Source organism: Periplaneta americana, chromosome 5, assembly GCF_040183065.1.
Source record: "Periplaneta americana isolate PAMFEO1 chromosome 5, P.americana_PAMFEO1_priV1, whole genome shotgun sequence".
NCBI classification, from domain to species: Eukaryota; Metazoa; Arthropoda; class Insecta; order Blattodea; family Blattidae; genus Periplaneta; species Periplaneta americana.
The window spans coordinates 81,424,619-81,447,077 of NC_091121.1; the positions used below are offsets into that span (position 1 = coordinate 81,424,619).

General features: G+C 41.5%; 1 protein-coding gene and 1 long non-coding RNA gene across 2 annotated transcripts in view; one reads left to right on the top strand and one right to left on the bottom strand.

Annotated features, from left to right (window-relative positions):
• The window catches only part of LOC138699892 (uncharacterized), a 561,221-nt gene that overhangs the window by 16,367 nt on the left and 522,395 nt on the right, over positions 1 to 22,459 (top strand). Inside the window, exon 2 of the long non-coding RNA XR_011332114.1 lies at positions 5,917 to 5,967. This is a non-coding gene — a long non-coding RNA (uncharacterized lncRNA). The remainder of the gene's footprint in view (positions 1 to 5,916; positions 5,968 to 22,459) is intronic.
• The window catches only part of LOC138699887 (mucin-19-like), a 28,422-nt gene continuing 18,072 nt past the window's right edge, over positions 12,110 to 22,459 (bottom strand). The window contains exon 2 of the mRNA XM_069826087.1: positions 12,110 to 22,363. Within this exon, the coding sequence (XP_069682188.1) occupies positions 12,245 to 22,363 (10,119 nt within the window). The 3' untranslated portion in view covers positions 12,110 to 12,244. The remainder of the gene's footprint in view (positions 22,364 to 22,459) is intronic.

Below are 22,459 nucleotides of genomic sequence, written 5' to 3' on the forward strand. Positions count from 1 at the left end.
ACCTTAAGAATTGAGCACATGTTGTACAAGGAAGTAAAAATATATATTATGTGCTTATCATACATATATTCAGAGGCAATGCTCATCAGACCTTAACAAAGTACCCAGTAACAATGGGAATTCTACCTAAGATAAGAGAAATGTTTACTGATCTGGAACCATACTATGTTGCAATACTAACTTTTAAGTTATCTGGGCTCTACATGAGAATAAGATAATTCGAGTAAAATTGCAGTTTCGACAGAGACAAGCAAGAAAAATTATATCTGCACACTAATGGTTTCGAAACTCCTTGAATGTCTGCTATTGCATGGAAGTGACACCCAATATGCATTCAGTGCAAAGCTTATTTTTTATTTTATTTTTATTTTTTTGAGGTTAGGCTCCATTTTTCCTTGTTGGATGTTGGATATATCTTCAGCTGTGGTTCTGTTGTATCGGGACTTTTTAATTTTTTCATTACATTCATATAATTATTGGTACGAATGTGTTGTTAGTTCTTGACCAGAAAATATTAGGTCCTCTATGTTCAAATTCAATATCTTTATCTGATTCACTGCAACAGCTGCTACATAACACTACAATTAATTTGTATTGCTTTTGTTTGAATCTTAATGATTTCAAGTTATTTATGAAATTAATTTAATAAATACACATTTATTTTCTTTATGCATAATATAGCGCATATTTTAGAAAAGGTGCTATCTTCACAAAAAATTTACAGATTTGTAAAATTATTTCTTAATTGTGAAACAACCATTTGTGAGTAATTGATTAACTAGCAGACTTACTTGTGTTAATTATGTAAGTTTGTGTGGCTTACAGCTGTTTCGGTGCTTATCACACCATCCTCAGAGCCTACTAGATCTCGGTGTCATCTCGAACTTCTCTGCCTGTTATGTGGGTGCGTTTGATTGTTGAAAGGTGTTGAATAGTGGAGTCAAATAGTGTGTGTGTACTGAAATTGATCTATGTGTTGAGAATTTGATCGGGGTTTGTTCAAAACACACAGATCAATTTCAGTACATACACACTATTTGACTCCACTATTCAACACCTTTCAACAATCAAACGCACCCACATAACAGGCAGAGAAGTTCGAGATGACGCCGAGATCTAGTAGGCTCTGAGGATGGTATGATAAGCACCGAAACAGCTGTAAGCCACACAAACTTACATAATTAAAACGAGTAAGTCTGCTAGTTAATCAATTACTTATATTCAAGTGTTAAAAGTAGTGTACAGAGAATCAAAATGAACCATTTGTGAAGTGTGTAAAATGTAAATTTTAAAGATGTGGCATTTTTTGTAAAGTTCAAAGTTCAGCTTTACAAACTCAGATTGTGAATCAGAACTTTACAATTTACAAGAATTGTAAAGATTGTGATATAGCCCCCCCCCTGCCACATAGAAAGTTTTCATTGTACAGCATCTGTAACCGTATGTACCACTAGACAAGAATGATACTTGTGCTTAGTGCTTGCGAAATTAGTCAATGCCCTTCTGGACTGTGTTGCTTTCTAAGTACCAAAACACATGTGAAGTTCCTGAATTAGAATCATGAACAGACACTACTGTCATCCTCTGAGATGTTTAGTGCTGAGAGGAATGCGGTTCCGACTAGTCTAGCACGGTACTGGAGTGGGAGGGAACAGTGACAGCGGCAGTCTGGAAGGTAGTACAATCATACTGAAAAAATTCGCCCAATTCACGAGAGCAGTATGCCTATTAGTTTTCTAACGTATTTTTGGTGAGATAGAGATACAACCATTCATACTTACGTGTTCAGAGAAGGAAAGTACTGTAGGAAATTTTATTTATTTATTATTTATTTTGGTGAAGTTAAGGCCATCACACCACCAGAAATACAAATACAATAAAATAAATAAAAAGAAAAAATCATAATACAACTACAATAATATAAATGAAAAGAAGAATCATACTATAAAATTTAGTGATTAGTAGAATTGAATTAAATTTGTAAAGTAATCAATTTAAATATACCGTACTGCTGAACTCATTTGGGAAGTATAACTACTTGATTTAGTATTTTAAGATATCACCAACAAATGATTTTTGCATGACATTATAGGAACCTGTTTTTCACGATACCAATCACAAATATTCTAAAATTCCAATAGAATAAAACCAAAAATTTTCCACAGCATGTTTCCTTAAAAATGACTTGTAACGGTGAAATATTTAATTAGTAATTCATATAATATTAACATAGCTAACATCAGGGAGAAGACTGAAGACCGCATATTTTTGGACGATTAATACTTCCCACTCCGCTCGGCTCGGCTTGGCTATAGCAACAAAAGAATCTACCTGCAACCCCCCCCCCCCCGCACCGATGGCAAGAATACCTCAGCTCCCAGCACTAAACTCGTCGGAGGAAGACAGTACTTGCCATCATGTGATTAGTGCAATGTGTTACTAGTCAGCAATCTATGCAATGGTGGAGGAAAGGAACTGGCAACCTTACCCCATTATCTCTTGGCTTATTTACCCCATGAGTGATGCCTTAATGGTGTCACTTGTGAGGTTGAAACTTGTCTTCGGACAATTAACCAACAACAACTTGTCATCAGTGATGGATTGCGTCAGAGAAACACTGACCTTATTATTTAACAGCACTATAATCTCGAATAAAAATTTTAACTCATTACTCTCAGGTGCATTCCAGCAATGGACTTTAATTATTACAGCATATCTCAGATAGGGAAGGAAATTATCTTAACTGCATGTTTAAATACATGCTATTTTAGTGATAAACCGATCATAAATGAAATAATAGGACGGAGAGAAAGCCTGTTATTTTATAAATAATTGATTAAATAGTGATCTTACTCGTGTTAATTATGTAAGCATGTGCGGCTTACAGCTGTTTCGGTGCTACTTGACACCATCCTCAGAGCCTCATTTATTTATATTCAAGTGTTAAAAGTAGTATACGAAAGATTCAACATGTTATTTTAGGGTACAGTTAATCATCACTGCTGGCATTATTGATTCTGAAAGTTTCAAGGATAGGTACAAGATAGGGAAAAGTAAGGCATATAAATAAACATACTGTATGATGTTTGTTGTGTGAAGATAAGAGTAATAATGGATATATGGTAACATTGGATTGCAAAATTAATTTCTACTCCTTTTATGTACAGCAGCTCTAAAACTGTTACAGTATTTCTTCTTTCTCTTAAACAAGGATTGAGCCTGGGACAGTTTGTCTGTCTCTAGACTCAGAATAATTAATGTCCTCTACTTCTTGATCTTTCTTAATCCCGTTTACCCTTCTATTAGTTCATCGCTATTCTCAGAATTTATTTTCATCCTGTTCCTTCCATGTAAGTTGATATCTCATTATTTCTGCATCCATTTTTTCCATCTGTAGTTGGTTTAGCCTATTTCAGCAATTCTCTGCTAAAATCGCTCCTACTATATGGCGAGCAAATTGCAATTAGTAATTTTCCAATCGTCTGCTTGTCTATTTTCATTTTCATCGTAATATTTCAGAACAGGTTTAGTGGCAACTGTTTACTCGTATAATCTCCGTTTAACCACATTTTAAATATTTTAAAATTGTTTTTGTCTTGCCTTATGATTAAATTTCGTAATATTTAATTCCATATCGTTTTTGGTTTTATGACATTCTGAATCTTGTGTGTTAATACATTTTTCAGTGATTAGGCCTACTGCCTTCTTTCTTTTCGTCCATGAAAATCCATGGTTTTCCCCTCAGATCTTCTTGTTATATATATCAAGAAACTTATACAGTTGTTGTATAGTCAATTGTCCGAAGACAGGTTTGAATCTCAGAAGTGACACCAATAAGGCATCACTCATGAGGCAACTAAACCAGGAGTAGGGTTGCCAGTTCCTTTCCCCCCTCCATTGCATACTTCATTGACTAGTGACATATTACACTAATCAGACTTCAGATGTATACAAATAATTGTTCTTCATCTGACACATATCGTCAAGGGAGATGTACTGCCTGATAATACAGTAGATGTACAGTCTTAGAAAAAAGTTTTGTCTCACAGATACTTTTTAAATCCCAGAAAGGAGGCAGTGCGCTTGAGCAGACATACAACGAAACAAAACTAATTTTATTATCTGAACTAGTGCTTGGGAACCAGGTTACTCGTCCTCTGTTCATGCGCACTGCCTCCTTTCTGGGACTTGTAAAGGATCTGTGCGAGAAAACTTTTTTCTAAGATTGTAGACCTCTATAGTTTTATATTATTTATAAAAATATTCCATACATTATATGTACAAAACTCAAACATGTACCGGTACAATTCATAGGCATGAATATTGAATACATTTTGTTCCATTGTCATTTATTTAAGTCATAGGTCTAAGTTGGTTTTCAACCAAAACGAATGGCTCTATCCAGTTAGGCTAGCCCATGTTTTTCAAACTTCAGTAATATTCATTTATAAAAAGACACTATAAATATCTTAAAAGGAGTCATGTCTTTATTATTAGATATTTTTATCTTATTTCTAACATCTATATGGCAGTTCTATATTGTTTATCAAAACATTATTCCGTTACATTACATGCAATACTCAATACATACTGTACAATGCCTAGGCCGTACACTATATTAAATACGTTCTATCTTATTTAGACCTAAATTTTTCATATCTTTTTCTAAAAATATCTGCAGTTTTCTCTTACCATACACTGGTTTACTGGCAGCTATGATATCATTCCTTGCCTTTGAATATTCTTATTTAACTATGTTCATAATGCCTGAAAGAATTTTAACAGCAAGTTTAACTTAATCGCACATGGGCACACATCGTTTACAAAGCCAACATCACTACACAGCACTGTTTTTGAGTGTAACTTCAACAACTTCTATTGATTTTCACATTTTACATAGTTTTCTTCAGTAACACTGTTTGAAATCAGTGTATTTATAATGCATTAGGCAATTGTTGCAATGTAAAGTAAAAAATCTGAAGGAAGAGTAAAGTCCTCCTCGATTCGAAGTGTAAAAATAAATATCTTGATTGTTGGTTTCTTTCCCTACCATTTACTCAATACACAGTGAGCAATGTAACTTTGAAGATACCCAAGGTAACTAGAATATAAGGATACCTTGAAAAAGGCATAAGCTGATTTGTTCAGAAGACTGAATGTATCAGCTTTAAAGCTAAAAGTATCAGGGTTTTGAAAAAATGGAGCTACCTGTACATCTACCATTTCGTTTCTTTCTGGTTCTATATCGTCTGCTGTTTCAAATGTTTCCGAGGACCATTATAGAAACCCATGCTTGGCTGATTTCATGCCAGAACTTACAAAGAAAAACTCAGCATACTGTAAATTGTAAATAGGTACTCTTCAATACGCGAAAACAAGGTTTAAATCGCATATACCACATGCTCGTAAGAAGACTGATGCCTGATGCACATGTTTCCAAGTTTCCACCTTCCGACCTTCTACTAGAGTCGGCCGTGCATGGAGCATTAAGGGATCAAAGCATTCGTGGAGGGGTTGACCTGTGGCACACACTGCTACTTCATGGAATCAACACCTGTCAATTTACAATGGACAGATAGTACAAACAATTGGTTCTACTTACTGATAAAATAAATTATAATATGTTAAATGAAAACATTGACTTGTTACAACTCTTATTGGCGTTGCTGCTGTAAGATAGGTGGTAATGCTCTTTAACAGATTAATCACCATGTCTGCTGTGCGTTCTTATCACTGTCGACTAACCACGTGACTAGCATTCCTATTAGGGTTTCAGAGCTGGGATGCGGACAGGAAGTCGTACTGTCGAAATTTTCTGTTTCTGAAAGTTGTGTAATGTTCATGTAATACATTTAATAAGTGGCGATAAATTGTATAACAAGTCTAAATTGTATTGTATATTTTTTATGGTTACAGAAAGTGTGTCGGAGACGAGGATGGCATTTTGAGACTGGAAGGAAGTCGAATGTAAGTGTTAATTCAGATTGTCTTAGCCTTGTAACAAGTGAATGATTTTCTATGTTATTTCTTGTGATTTTGCTCTTTTCGCCTTCGATGACTTCTTAGTCAAAGAATACTTATAGGACAGGATAAGCTAAGACACACTGAAGTGAGAACTGCCGATTTTATTAAATATTTTACTTTTGGGAAAAGGAAAACTATAAACACGAAATCAAAATAACGTGACGATGTACTCAAATTTTGTTCGGCACAATATGTTGCTTTATTGGCGCAAAAGAATTTGAAATCTAGTAAGTTACATGTAAAATGAGCAATGTAAGTTTACCAAACAAATTTAAAAGCGATTAAAAGTGAAGTTGCAGAGAATATGTCAATATAATGTAGTTATATTTTCGTGTTATTCGGTTTTGTATTAATTTTATGCAGTTATAGATCTATAAATTATAACAGTTCTTTATATTACTTAACCCTAGAGTGGTGGCGCGGTGGATTTTATGACCCCATCCAAATTGATTTACGTGCAGTGGAAAATATTATTACAGAATCGCACTTTACCAACCCCTTACCTTTCCCTAAATTCCTTGCCTATTGTTTGAGGTCAATAACATGGGGATTGGAGGCTATAATCCTCAGAATAGAGCTTATTTTTAACCCTAGACTGGTGGCGCTTATAAGATTTATATGAGAGGTGGCACGGGGTCATTTTTGACCCCACCAATAAAATGTCGTTCAGTACTAAGCAAAATCAATATTTTTGGTTATGTAAGGTTATATCATACTTACATGTACTTTTTAAAACTCCATATTATTGAAAATAACCCTTGGATATACATACAAGGTAGTTACAAACACAAATTAAATTTTATACAGCTTACCTGATGAAATTACAGGAACCGGTGCGGTAACTTGTGTAACATATATCGTAAGCCTAATTGAAATTAACTGTTCATTTCACTAACAAAAAATAACAGTGAAAATGTTATGGACAGTATCAACAAGAACACAAATTTTGACTATTTATACACAACTTTTACACACAGTTTCACTATGAGCTTTGCACACTTGTTGTGTGCATTTTGCACATGAAAGATTTGTTTTCCTGTCGACATTTCTTGGGCATATATTACAACACTTTCTCTTCTTCTGTAGGGGTTCCTCATCTTGATTCATCGGCTCTGTTGTACCTGCAAATTGTTGTATTTTCTCTGTCAGGAGTCTTGGTAATGTGGTGATAGTAGCCGTCTGCTGCATATGTTCATGAAGACTGAGACCAAGTCTTCTCAAATACACTCGCCTCGGTTTGTTGAGTCTGTATTAGCTTGAGCAACAATTTGAGAATTGATTCCACTGACATTTAGCATGAAGTAAAATATGGTAAGAGGCCAACGATTGCTTTTCATAGATAAAGAATACGATTCACACATCTGATCTACTGTATCCACACCACCTTTAGTTTCATTATAAAATGTTACTATTTCTGGTTTCTTCGCATCTCCAGATTCTTTGTCAATTGCATTGCCGTGATGCATTGTTGACAATACAAGAACCACTTTTTCTTTTTTGGGAATGTACGATACCAGAGTTCCCTCTCTGAAAGCGAATGTGCTGGTATGTTCTTCCTTATTTTTCGTTGTGAGGAATTCTGGAGCGATTTCTTTCTTATTCTTCCTCACCATACCAACAATGGTAAGTTTATGAGTTTTCAGTAACTCTTCCGCCACGGGGATGCTTGTGAACCAATTGCCAAAGTGATATTACGACCAGTTTTCGAAATTGGTTCAATTAGTCTCTTCACTACATCTCCAGGAGAATTGCTGATTTAGTATGGGCCATCTGGCTGCTTTCCTGCATAAATTTCCATCTGCAGGGTATAATACAGTAGTGTCAGAGTTGTAAGCTCCAATACTGGTTGTGGAGCTAAATCGGAGCTTGAACTTGCTTATGTCTGTGGAAACACCGGAGCACGCAACCAGTCTAGTGGAGCGCTCCACTCCATTTAGTCCCTGTCTGACATTGCTGGTATAATACATTCGAGCATCGACCAAGCAGAATACCTTGATGCCATATTTAGCTGGTTTGTTTCGTATAAATTGCCTAAATGAACACCGTTTGTTTCGTATAAATTGCCTAAATGAACATCTTCCACGGAATCCTACTAAATTTTCGTCTATAGTGCAGTACTCGCTAACGGTGTAGTTACTCTTGCAATTTTGCACAAAAATGTAAAAAATTTCTCTAATTGGTGCCAATCTATCGACCTTCTTTCGCTCTTCTCTGTCACTTTTATCATCAAACCGGAGACATCTGAGGAGGAACTTGAATCTTTGTTGCGACATTACACAGGGAAATATTTATATTCCAGTTCCATCTCTAGACAATAAGTTTTCCGTATTCAGATGAGACGACTTCAACAATCCAGCAAGAAAAAGCAAGCCAATCAGAGCTTTTATTTCAGTTAAGTTTTTTGAGTTCGCGTTTCTTTCCCTACTGTAATTTTCTTTTATTCTGTCGATTTCACAATTGGTGAATATGACAGTACTTTGTAGTAAAAAAAATATTCCAAGCCTCCATCGGAGATTTAGCATTTTTAGCTGCACGTTTTACGCCCAGCAAATGAGACACTATGTTGTGGGCGCGAGTACGCGAATTCTGAGGAGGCTGAATTGTTTTCCACACTGTAAGTTCATCTTTCCCATAAATTTTGTATGATATTTGAGAAAGAGGAATGTCTTCATGACTGCTATCTTCTTTCTCTTCTGCACTCTTGTTCACTTTCAATATTGTGACAGCCACGTGAGATTCGATCTCACGAGCGGCAGAAGAAGGGCTAGATCGGCCGTGGTTCGGGCAGGTTGCGCGCGCATCTGCTTCCTGGGGCATGTGCAGTGGAGAAGAGAGGAGAGGGGAGAGAGCGACTGCGGCAGAGAGGAGAGAAATCCAGATTATTCGAGAATGCTATCTCTGGACATCCGTGGAAATCTAGCATCGTAGAAATTTCTCGTAACTATGGTTTGGTTATAAATACAACACGCGAGTGAACATGAGTTAGTCGTGTTGTTATAGTCAGTGGACAGCAAGCCAGCCAGTCTTGTGTAGCAGTGAAGCCAGCTTCGAGACTGGAGTTCGACTTGAGTTTGTCTGACAGTTCTGATTTGTAAATAGTGCTCTGTGAACATTAGTTAAGATTAACTGTTCATTGTTGTTCTTAATAATCCAAGTAAATTGTCATTGTCGTCTGTGAAGTGCAATAACGAATACTGTGTTACTGTGTGGAGTGCAAATCCCATTGTTGACGGGAATAGAATTAAATTGTAGAAAGTAATTATTGTTGTGTTGAAATAAAAAGTTACATTGTTGAGTTGGAATAAAGTTACAATATTATAATTCAATATTTCAACTGCATCTTCAATTTCGCTGCTTTCCCCGCCTAAGATTTCTTCTTCTTCCTCGACATATTTTATTAGAGATAAAATCCGTGCTTGATCTTCCTCGTAACTCATTGTAAATTACGAAAAAACTAATGTATTAAAATCAGTCAATAAAACTGCAACGTGATAATACAGTAACTCAGCTTCTCGATAGCAGATCACTCAGTGAAACTACAGACTCGCAGCGCTTGCCAGACAAGCAACGGGACTGGTGGCGTGGGGTATTTCCTGCACTTTTCAATACACGGTTTTAACACTTTCACCGGTATTTTTATTTAACTTATTTATGTATTCGTATATTAATACTCTATTATATCTTTTAACGAATTGTATGCATTTAGTACACAAAAATGTGTTTAATTTTAATGTGAAAATTAAATATACCAAATCCATAATAGAAAATGAGGTACAATGAACTATTTAAACATGACACTTTTTTGTAAATGATTAAAAGATCAATCGGTCTATAGGTCGGTCGACCCTCCCTTCTGACGGTGTTTAAGAAAATAGTAAAATGATATAATATAGCCTACTAGGAATGGCACCCAAACGTTTACCGGAGAAGTATTTCATAACAAATTAAAGAAGAAAATGTGCGATTAGAAAAGAAACTTTTTAAAAACATGGTGCCAAATTATTTTGTATACAATTTTTAATGATACAAGATAGAAATAAAATAGGCTCTTAAATGAGTATTTCTGATTCAATCACGTTTCAGTAAACAAACTTAATTCACTGTATATTTTCAGAAAACAACCACTTTACAATATGTTGAAGGAATGGAACTTACCATCACTTATATTTCCATTTATGTTGTATTTAAATAATATTTCTTCGCAATAATGATCTTGAAATTCTTAATACCAAGGATATAAAGTGTGGAAAAGTACAGTACAATATATAGGACCGGCTAGCGTATTGAATAACATTGTGCTGCCCAAAACATAGTATTTGGGGGCGAAGCTAGAGCCACTTTAGGTCCACTGTGACCAAAATGTAAGTTGTTTGACAATGAAATATATCATATGCCATATTACTTAGGTAGCAGGAAAACAAGAGAAATAGAATGAGAACAAAGGGATGAGGAGGAAGACACGGGGAAAGCAAGGGGAAACAAAAGGAGTATAAGAAGTACTAGGGAGATACGGGAGAACAAGAGGAATACAAAGAGAACATGGGAAATACAAGAACAACAACGGGAATGGAAGGAGAACATGGAGACGACAAGGATAGAAAGGGAACTACAAGGAAAACAAAGGAAATGTAAGAGGAAGGACGGGGAATGGAAGAGGGATTAAAGGAGTGATGAAAAAGGAATACAAGGATAACAAGGAGGTTGGAAAAATAAGAAGGGAACGACAAGGAAACCAAGGGGAATATAAGGAGAACAAGAGGAATACAAAGAGAACATGGGAAATACAAGGTAAACAACGAAATAAGAGAACAAGGGGACGGCAAGGAAAATACAAGAAGAAAATTGCAACGGAAGGAGAATAAGGGAAATATAAAGAGAAGAAGAGAAACAATAATGAGGGGGATGTAGGGAGATAAAGGGAAAGGCAAGGCAAACAAGGGGGCAATAAGGAGAACAAGTGATTGACAAGAACAACGGGAATACATGGAGAACAAGGGGAAAACAAGGACAACAAGAGGGAATACAAACACATCAAGAGGAATGCGAGCATAACAAGAGAAACATAAGGAGAACAAAAGGAATACAAAAAGGAGAAGGATAATGCAAGGAGAACAAGAGGAATGAAAAGAGAACAAGTACATGGAGAACAAGGGAAATACAAGGAGAAAAGGGGAAATAGAATGACAAAAGTGAATGAAAAGAAAACAAAAGGAATGCAAGAAGAGTAAGGAGAATAAAAGATGAACAAGGAGGCGACAATGGGAACAAGGATATGAAAAGAACAGAGGAATGCAAAGAGAACAAGGCGATGACAAGAATAACAACATGAAAAACAAAGAGCGACAAGAATAACAAGGGCAACACAAAGAGCACAAGGTTAATACAGGGAAAACTAGAGGAATAGAAGGAAAGACGGGGGATGCAAGGAGAACCAGAGGAATAGAAGATTAATACAAACGGAACAAGAGGAATGCATGGAGGCCCTTTATATGCCATGAAGGTTCATAGAGTGCAACGAGATAAAATTTATGCTCTGATGACATTGACAATGGAATAGAATGATGTGGTCGGCACCACACGCCGACTGCTAGTAAACCCACGGGAAAGACTCGGTCCTTAATTTGACAGTAGGCTGTTTAGAAACTGGAGCCTTTCTGGAAAATTTGGTAATGGTAAAAATCCCGCCCCGAACCTAGATATACACGGGATCTTCCAGTTCGTATGCCATTGCTTATTAACTGATGTACTCTGCGGCTAGTATTCAGATTAACATAAATAATATCCAAGATATAACCACGTGGAGAATATAGGATAGAATGTGATTGCATTTATTTCAATATATAGTAACTGTAATTATATACCAAACCACTAATTAATCATTGAAAGTGCATAGCAATACATGCATGCTATTATAAAGTACCAATACGAATTACATGAAGTACTGTGTTATAATAATGTTTATTGTTGCAATGTTATACAAAAAGCAACAAAATTCTGTTACACATAAAATACAATATAAGGAAGAACAAAGTAACACATTCGGAAACCGTTGACCAGAACTGAGAAAACTGTCTATTCCACTGGGCTGAGTAAAGAATTCTCTAACCTTATTTAAAACATGGCAACATTTTTCCATTCTGTGTGGAACACGAAGGAAAGAATGAGTTATTCAGATGTGCTGTTATTGTCGCTTCCGATGCAGTCGTAGGTTAAGTATGTGCTAACCAGAATCAGGAATACAATTTTGCTGTTTACTAGACTGACCTAAAAGACCTCTTATACCACCAACAACTTGACCAAAAAAGCCCTCCTTCTGACATCGTGGAAGAGCTCTAGTCTTCGTTTCAGAAATTGGATTCCCTTGTCCATCCGATGTGTTTCCCCCAACAGATTTTTCCGCCGACGTAGATTTCACACCACTGGAAATTTCTTCTCCTGGTGGTATTGTCTTTCCTGAAGTTAATGTTACATCTCTTGACGATGTCACTACAGCTGCTGCTGTCGATAATTCCTCTGACGATGTTGTACCTGAAGACATGATTTCTTCTACTGATACTGTTGTTCCTTCTTCTGTTGAATCAATCCCACCTGCAGCTCTTTTTTCTTCTTCATCTGATGATATCTCTCCATCTGTAGAATTTTCTTCTTCCAATGTCGTCCCTCCTCCTGTTGACCTTCCTCCTGAGATCTCTCCTTCTACGATTGTTGTCACTCTATCTTTTGCTGTGTCTCCTCGTGCTTCTGTTGTTTCTTCTTCTTGCTTAGAATCTCCTGCTTCTGCTGTGATCTCTAGTGCTGTCGTCTCTCCTCTGTTCTCACCTGCTGCTGAATTCTCCCGTACTTTTGCTGTCGCGTCTCCTACTGCTGTGTGCTTTCCTACTTCTGTGGTCTTCTCTCCTTCTGATATGTTCTCTCCCATTTCCGTTGAGGATTCGCCTGCTGCTCTGGTCCCTCCTGCTAAGATCTCTCCTCCATCTGATGACTTTCCTTCTTCCAATGTCGTCCCACCTTGTGCTGTCCCTCCTCCTGATGTCTCTCCTTCTACTGCTCTTGTCATTATATCTGATGCTGCGTCTCCTCCTACTTCTGTTGTTTCTCCTCCTTCCTTAGAGTCTCCTGCTTCTGCTGTGGTCTCTCGTGCTGTCGTCTCTCCAGTGTTCTCACCTGCTGCTGTGGTCTCCTCAACTTTTGCTGTCGCGTCACCTACTGCTGTTTTCTTACCTAATTCTGCTGTTGTCTTCTCTCCTTCAGATATGTTATCTCCCTTTTCTGTTGAGTTTCCTTCTGCTGCTGTGGTGCCTGCTGCTATGATATCTCCTCCATCTGTTGACTTTTCTTCTTCCAATGTCGTCCCTCCTTCTGCTGTCCCTCCTCCTGATGTCTCTCCTTCTACTGCTCTCATTATTTCTGCTGCTTTGTCTCCTCCTGCTTCTGTTGTTTCTCCTCCTTTCTTAGTATCTCCTGCCTCTGCTGTGGTCTCTCGTGCTGTCGTCTCTCCTGTGTTCCCACCTGCTGCTGTGGTCTCCCCTACTTTTGCTGTCGAGCCACCTACTGCTGTCGTCTTTCCTACTTCTGCTGTAGTCTCCTCTCCTTCTGATATGTTCTCCCCCAATTCTTCTGAGGTTCCTTCGGCTCCTGTGGTCTCTCCTCCTGCTATGGTCTCTCCTTCATCTATCGACTTTTCTTCTTCCAATGTTATCCCTCCTTCTGCTGTCCCTCCACCTGATGTCGTCTCTCCTTCTGCTGTTGACACTCTACCTGCTGCTGTGTCTCCTCTAGCTTCAGTTGTTTCTCCTCCTTTCTTAGTATCTCCTCCTTCTGCTGTCGTCCCTCGTACTGTCGTCTCTCCTGTGTTCTCACCTGGTGCTGTATTCTCCCCTTCTATTGATGTCCCGTCTCCTACTGCTGTGGTCTTACCTAAATCTGCTGTTGTCTCTTCTTCTGATAAGTTCTCTCCCTTTTCTGCTGAGGTTCCTTCTGCTGGTGTGATGCTTCTTGCTATGATCCCTCCTCCATTTGTGGACATTCTTTCTTCCAATGTCGTCCCTCCGTCTGCTGTCCCGCGTGATGTAGTCTCTCCTTCTACTGTTGTCACTCTATTTGGTGCTATGTCTCCTCCTTCTGTTGTTTCTCCCTCTTCCTTAGACTCTCCTGCATCTGCTGTGGTCTCTCGTGCTGTCGTCACTCCTTTGTTCTTAGCTGCTGCTGTAGTCTCCCCTCCTTTTGATGTCGCGTCTCCTACTGCTGTGGTCTTACCTGCTTCTGCTGTTGTCTTCTCTCCTTCTGATGTGTTCTCTCCCTTTTCTGCTGAGTTTCCTTCTGCTGTTGTGGTGCCTCCTGTTATGATATCTCCTCCATCTGTCGACTTTTCTTCTTCCAATGTCGTCCCTCCTTCTGCTATCCCTCCTCCTGATGTCGTCTCTCCTTCTACTGCTGTTGTCACTCTATTTGCCGCTGTGTCTCCTGCTTCTGCTATGGCCTCTTGTGCTGTCGTCTCTCCTGTAGTCTCACCTGCTGCTGTAATCTCCCCTCCTTTTGATGTCGCATCTCCTACTGCTGTGGTCTTACCTACTTCTGCTGTTGTCTTCTCTCCTTCTGATGTGTTCTCTCCCTTTTCCGCTGAGTTTCCTTCTGCTGCTGTGGTCTTGCCTCCTGCTATGATATCTCCTCCATCTGTCGACTTTTCCTCTTCCAATGTCGTCCCTCCTTCTGCTGTCCCTCCTCCTGATGTCGTCTCTCCTCCTACTGCTGTTGTCATATCTGCTGCTGTATCTCCATCTGTTTCTGTAGTTTCTCCTCCTTTGTTAGAATCACCTGCTTCTGCTGTGGTCTCTCGTGCTGTCGTCTCTCCTGTGTCCTCACCTGCTGCTGTAGTCACACCTACTTTTGCTGTCGCGCCACCTACTGCTGTGGTCTCCTCTCCTTCTGATATGATATCTCCCCTTTCTTCTGAGGTTTGCTCAGCTGCCGTGGTGTCTCCTCCTGCTACGATCTCTCCTCCATCTGTCGACTTTTCTTCTTCCAATGTCGTCCCGCCCTCTGCTGTCCCTCCCCCTGATGTCGACTCTCCATCCACTGTTGACACTCTATCTGCTGCTATGTCTCCTTCTGCATCTGTTGTTTCTCCTGCTTCCTTAGTATCTCCTGCTTCTGCTGTGGTCTCTCGTGCTGTCGTCTCTCCTGTGATCTCACCTGCTGCTGTAGCCTCCCCTCCTTTTGATGTCCCGTCTCCTGCTGCTGTGGTCTTACCTAAATCTGCTGTTGTCTCTTCTTCTGATATGTTCTCTCCCATTCCTGCTGAGCTTCCTTCTGCTGGTGTAGTGCCTCCTGCTATGATCCCTCCTCCATCTGTCGACAAGTTTTCTTCCAATGTCGTCCCTCCGTCTGCTGTCCCTCCTCGTGATGTCGTCTCTCCTTCTATTGTTGTTGTTACTCTATTTGATGCTGTGTCTCCTACTTCTGTTGTTTCTCCTCCTTCCTTAGAATCTCCTACTTCTGATGTTGTCTTCTCTCCTTCTGATGTGTTCTCTCCCTTTTCTGCTGAGTTTCCTTCTGCTGCTGCGGTGCCTCCCGCTATGATATCTCCTCCATCTGTTGACTTTTCTTCTTCCAATGTCGTCCCTCCTTCTGTTGTCCCTCCTGATGTCGTCTCTCCTTCTACTGCTGTTGTCATTATTTCTGCTGCTGTGTCTCCTCCTACTTCTGTTGTTTCTCCTCCTTCCTTAGAATCTTCTGCTTCTGCTGTGGTCCCTCGTGCTGTCGTCTCCCCTGTGTTCTCACCTGATGCTGTGGTCTCCCCTACATTTGCTGTCGCGTCACCTACTGCTGTGATCTTTCCTACTTCTGCTATGGTCTCCTCTCCTTCTGATATGTCCTCCCCCAATTCTTCTGAAGTTTCTTCGGCTGCTGTGGTCCCTTCTCCTGCTATGATCTCTCCATCTGTCGACTTTTCTTCTTCCAATGTCGTCCTTCCTTCTGTCCCTCCACCTGATGTCGTCTCTCCTTCTGCTGTTGATACCCTCTCTGCTGCTGTGTCTCCTCTAGCTTCAGTTGTTTCTTCTCCTTCCTTAATATCTCCTCCTTCTGCTGTCGTCTCTCGTACTGTCGTCTCTCCTGTGTTCTCACCTGCTGCTGTAGTTTCCCCTCCTATTGATGTCACGTCTCCTGCTGCTGTGGTCTTATCTAAATCTTCTGTTGTCTCTTCTTCTGATATGTTCTCTCCCTTCTCTGCCGAGGTTCCTTCTGCTGGTGCGGTGCCTCCTGCTATGATCCCTCCTCCATCTGTGGACGATTTTTCTTCCAATGTCGTCCCTCCGCCTGCTGTCCCTCGTGAAGCCGTCTCTCCTTCTACTGTTGTTGTCACTCTATTTGGTGCTGTGTCTCCCCCTTCTGTTGTTTCCCATTCTTCCTTAGAATCTCCTGCTTCTGCTGTGGTCTCTCGTGCTGTGGTCTCTTCTGTGTTCTTAGCTGCTGCTGTAGTCTCCCCTCCTTTTGACGTAGCGTCTCCTACTGCTGTGGTCTTACCTGCTTCTGCTGTTGTCTTCTCTCCTTCTGATGTGTTCTCTCTCTTTTCTGCTGAGTTTTCTTCTGCTGCTGTGGTGCCTCCTGCTATGATATCTCCTCCATCTGTTGACTTTTCTTCTTCTAATGACGTCCCTCCTTCTGCTGTCTCTCCTGATGTCGTCTCTCCTTCTTCTGCTGTTGTCATTATATCTGATGCTGTGTCTCCTCTTGCTTCTGTTGTTTCTCCTCCTTCCTTAGAATCTTCTCCTTCTCCTGCGGTCCCTCGTGCTGTCGTCTCTCCTGTGTCCTCACCTGCTGCTAATGTCTCCCCTACTTTTGCTGTTGCGTCACCTACTGCTGTGGTCTTTCCTACTTCTGCTGTGGTGTCTCCTTCTGCTACGATCTCTCCTCCATCTGTCGACTTTTCTTCTTCCAATGTCGTCCCGCTTTTTGATGTTCCTCCTCCTGATGTCGTCTCTACATCTACTGCTGACACACCATCTGCAGCTGTCTCTCCTCCTGTATTTATTGTTTCTCCTCCTTCCTTAATATCTCCAGTTTCTGCTGTGGTCTCTCGTGCTTTCGTCTCTCCTGTGTTCTCACCTGCTGCTGTAGTCTCCCCTCCTTTTGCTGACGCGTCTCCTACTGCTGTGGTCTTACCTACTTCTGCTGTTGTCTCATCTTCTGATATGTCCTCTCCATTTTTTTCTGAGGTTTCTTCTGCTGCTGTGGTGCCGTCTGCAATGATCTCTCCTCCATCTGTCGAAGTTTCTTCTTCCAATGTCGTCACTCCTTCTACTGTCCCTCCTCGTGATGTCGTCTCTCCTTCTACTGTTATTGTCACTCTATTTGCTGCTGTGTCTCCTGCTTCTGTTGTTTCTCCTCCTTCCTTAGAATATCTTGCTTCTGCTGTGGTCTGTTGTGCTGTTGTCTCTCCTGTGTTCTTAGCTGCTGCTGTAGTCTCCCCTCCTTTTGATGTCGCGTCTCCTACTGCTGAGGTCTTACCTATTTCTGCTGTTGTCTTCTCTCCTTCTGATGTGTTCTCTCCCTTTTCTGCTGAGTTTCCTTCTGGTGCTGTGGTCTTGCCTCCTGCTATGATATCTCCTCCATCTGTCGACTTTTCCTCTTCCAATGTCGTCCCTCCTTCTGCTGTCCCTCCTCCTGATGTCGTCGTTCCTTCTACTGCTGTTGTCATTATATCTGCTCCAGTGTCTCCACCTGCTTCTGTAGTTTCTCCTCCTTTGTTAGAATCACCTGCTTCTGCTGTGTTCTCTCGTGCTGTCGTCTCTCCTGTGTTCTCACCTTCTGCTGTAGTCTCCCCTACTTTTGCTGTCGCGCCACCTACTGCTGTGGTCTCCTCTCCTTCTGATATGATATCTCCCCTTTCTTCTGAGGATTGCTCAGCTGCCGTGGTGTCTCCTCCTGCTACGATCTCTCCTCCATCTGTCGACTTTTCTTCTTCCAATGTCGTCCCGCCCTCTGCTGTCCCTCCCCCTGATGTCGTCTCTCCATCTACTGTTGACACTCTATCTGCTGCTGTGTCTCCTCCTGCATCTGTTGTTTCTCCTCCTTCCTTAATATCTCCTGCTTCTGCTGTGGTCTCTCGTGCTGTCGTCTCTCCTGTGATCTCACCTGCTGCTGTAGTCTCCCCTCCTTTTGATGTCTCGTCTCCTGCTGCTGTGGTCTTACCTAAATCTGCTGTTGTCTCTTCTTCTGATATCTTCTCTCCCTTTCCTGCTGAGCTTCCTTCTGCTGGTGTGGTGCCTCCTCCTATGATCGCTCCTCCATCTGTCGACGTGTTTTCTTCCAATGTCGTTCCTCCGTCTGCTGTACCTCGTGATGTCGTCTCTCCTTCTACTGTTGTTACTCTATTTGATGCTGTTTCTCCTACTTCTGTTGTTTCTCCTCCTTCCTTAGAATCTCCTACTTCAGATGTAGTCTTCTCTCCTTCTGATGTATTCTCTCCATTTTCTGCTAAGTTTTCTTCTGCTGCTGTGGTGCCTCCTGCTATTATATCTCCTCCATCTGTTGACTTTTCTTCTTCTAATGTCGTCTCTCCTTCTGCTGTCTCTCCTCCTGATGTCGTCTCTCCTTCTATTCCTGTTGTCATTAGATCTGATGCTGTGTCTCCTCCTGCTTCTGTTGTTTCTCCTCCTTCCTTAGAATCTTCTGCTTCTGCTGTGGTCCCTCGTGCTGTCGTCTCCCCTGTGTTCTCAGCTGCTGCTATGGTCTCCTCTACATTTGCTGTCCCGTCACCTACTGCTGTGGTCTTTGCTACTTCTGCTATGGTCTCCTCTCCTTCTGATTTGTTCTCCCCCAATTCTTCTGAAGTTTCTTCGGCTGCTGTGGTCCCTTCTCCTGCTATGATCTCTCCTTCATCTGTCGACTTTTCTTCTTCCAATGTCGTCCCTCCTTCTGCTGTCCCTCCACCTGATGTTGTCTCTCCTTCTGCTGTTGATACTCTATCTGATGCTGTGTCTCCTCTAGCTTCAGTTGTTTCTTCTCCTTTCTTAGTATCTCCTCCTGCTGTCGTCTCTGGAACTGTCGTCTCTCGAACTGTCGTCTCTCCTGTGTTGTCACCTGCTGCTGTAGTTTCCCCTCCTATTGATGTCCCGTCTCGTACTGCTGTGGTCTTACCTAAATCTTCTGTTGCCTCTTCTTCTGATATGTTCTCTCCCTTTTCTGCTGAGGTTCCTTCTGTTGGTGTGGTGCCTCCTGCTATGATCCCTCCTCCATCTGTGGACGTTTTTTCTTCCAATGTCGTCCCTCCGTCTGTTGTCCCTCGTGAAGTCGTCTCTCCTTCTACTGTTCTCACTCTATTTGGTGCTGTGTGTCCTTCTGTTGTTTCTCCTTCTTCCTTAGGATCTCCTGCTTCTGCTGTGGTATCTCGTGCTGTCGTCTCTCCTGTGTTCTTAGCTGCTGCTGTAGTCTCCCCTCCTTTTGACGTAGCGTCTCCTACTGCTGTGGTCTTACCTACTTCTGCTGTTGTCTTCTCTCCTTCTGATGTGTTTTCTCCCTTTTCTGCTAAGTTTTCTTCTGCTGCTGTGGTGCCTCCTGCTATGATATCTCTTCCATCTGTTGACTTTTCTTCTTCTAATGTCGTCTCTCCTTCTGCTGTCTCTCCTCCTGATGTCGTCTCTCCTTCTACTGCTGTTGTCATTATATCTGATGCTGTCTCTCCTCCTGCTTCTGTTGCTTCTCCTCCTTCCTTAGAATCTTCTGCTTCTGCTGTGGTCCCTCGTGCTGTCGTCTCTCCTGTGTTCTCACCTGCTGCCATAGTCTCCCCTACTTTTGCTGTCGCGTCACCTACTGCTGTGGTCTTTGCTACTTCTGCTGTGGTCTCCTCTCCTTCTGATATGATCTCTCCCCTTTCTTCTGAGCTTTGCTCAGCTGCTGTGATGTCTCCTCCTGCTACGGTCTCTCCTCCATCTGTGGACTTTTCTTCTTCCAATGTCGTCCCGCCTTCTGCTGTCCCTCCTCCTGATGTCGTCTCTCCCTCTACTGTTGACACACTATCTGTTGTTGTGTCTCCTTCTTCATCTGTTGTTTCTCCTCCTTCCTTAATATCTCCTGCTTCTGCTGTGGTCTCTCGTGCTGTCGTCTCTCCTGTGTTCTCACCTGCTGCTGTAGTCTCCCCTCCTTTTGGTGTCGCGTCTCCTACAGCTGTGGTCTTTCTTACGTCAGCAGTTGTCTCTTGTTCTGATATGTTCTCTCCCTTTTCTGCTGAGGTTCCTTCTGCTGCTGTGGTGCCTCCTCCTATGATCCCTCCTCCATCTGTCGACTTTTCTTCTTCCAATATCGTTCCTCCTTCTGCTGTCCCTCCTCCTGATGTCGTCTCTCCTTCTACTGTTGTTGTCACTTTGTCTGCTACTGTGTCTCCTGCTTCCTTTGTTTCTCCTCCTTCCTTAGAATCTCTGCCTTCTGCTGTGGTCTCTCGTGTTGGGTTCTCTCCTGTGTTCTCACCTGCTGCTGTAGTCTCCCCTAATTTTGCTGTCGCGTCTCCTACTGTTGTGGTCTTTCCTACTTCTGTGGTCTCCTCTCCTTCCGATATATTCTCTCCCCCTCCTGCTGAGGTTTCTTCTGCTCCTGTAGTCTCTCCTCCTGTTATCATCTCTCCTCCATCTGTCGGCTTTTCTTCTTCAAATGTCGTCCCTACTTCCGCTGTCTCTCCTCCTGATGTCGTCTCTCCTTCTACTGTTGTTGTCACTCTATCTGCTGTTGTGTCTCCTCCTCCTTCTTCTGTTGTTTCTCCTACTTCCTTAGAATCTCCTGTATCTGTTGCTTCTCCTCCTACCTTAGTATCTCCTGCTTCTGCTGTGGTTTCTCGTGCTGTCGTCTCTCCTGTGATCTCACCTGCTGCTGTAATCTCCCCTCCTTTTGATGTCGCATCTCCTACTGCTGTGGTCTTACCTACTTCTGCTGTTGTCTTCTCTCCTTCTGATGTGTTCTCTCCCTTTTCCGCTGAGTTTCCTTCTGCTGCTGTGGTCTTGCCTCCTGCTATGATCTCTCCTCCTTCTGTCGACTTTTTTTCTTCCAATGTCGTCCCTCCTTCTGCTGTACCTCCTACTGATGTCGTCTCTCCTTCTACTACTGTTGTTACTCTATCTGCTGCTGTGTCTCCTTCAACTTCCTTTGTTTCTCTTTCTTCTTTCGTCTCCCCTGTTTCAGCTGTAGTCTCTCGTGCTGTCTTCTCTCCTGTGTTCTCACCTGCTGCTGTGGTCTCTCCCTCTTTTGCTGTGGTGGCTACATCTTCTACTGTGGACTTTCCTCCTTCTGCTGTGGTTTCTACTACTGCTGTTTTCTCTCCTGCTTTTCTCTCTTGTCCTACTCCTGTTATCTCTCCTTCTGCTGACGACTCTGCTCCTTCTTCTACCTTCTCATCTCCCTCTTGTCTTGCTGTAGTATTCTCCTCTGTTACTACTTTTTCTCCTGTTTCTGCTGTTGTACCTTCTCCTTCTTCTGCCCTGTTTTCCTCTGTGAATGTCGGCTCTCCTCCTTCAGGTGTCGTCTTTTTCTCGGTGAATATTGTTCTTTCCTTCGTCGACTTCGTCTCTCCTTGTGCGGATGTCGACCCTCTTTTGGATATTGTATTTGTACCTTTGGACGACCCTTCTCCCTTACTATTGCCCGTTTCTCCGTTTTCGTTAGTCTTATCTCCTCGGTCGGTCGTCGTCTGTCCTTGTGCTAACGGTTCTCCTCCGGACGTCGTTTCTCTTTTTCCTGTGGTTTTTTCTGCTTCTTCTGCCTTCGTTTCTCTTTCAGGTGGTGAAGTCTCTCCTTCTGCAGGTGTTGTCTCTTTTTGTGCTGATGCTGTCCCCATTTCTGCGTGTTTCGTCTCTTTTTGTGGTGCTTGGTTTTTTTGTTCAGAATTTTTTGTCTCTTCTGTTTCCGTTCCGGTATGTTCGTCTGTGACTTCTGTCTCACCTTCTGTGCTTGTGTTTGCTTCCGCGACCAATTTCTCGTCTTCACTTAAGTTGTCACTTGTTTGTGTCGTATCTTTTGTATTTGTTGCTGGTGTCTTGTATTTTTCTACGGTTCTATCTTCCTGCGTACCTGTAAATCGATCTGGTACTGCCGATATATTATCTTCATATGATTCAGTCCTAGGTCTCTCTGTTATATTTGTTGTATTTTTAAATGTTATATCTGATTTAGTTTTGTCGGAATTTATTGGTTGGTTACGATTACTTGTGCCTTTCGTGTTTCCTGACCCTTCGAACAATTTCTTAACGTTGTCGAGTCCATTAGAAACTGCATCTCGGAAGTTTTTCCCAAATTGTGGTGCTGCTATGACTTCTGTCCTCAAGTAAACAAGGATTGTAACAATGAACGCCACCTGCGGCAAAATAAATTATAATTATTTCTTAACTTAGACATTATTTTATTGGTAGCCTACTTATATTCTTCTGCATGTTACTTATCATATTTATTT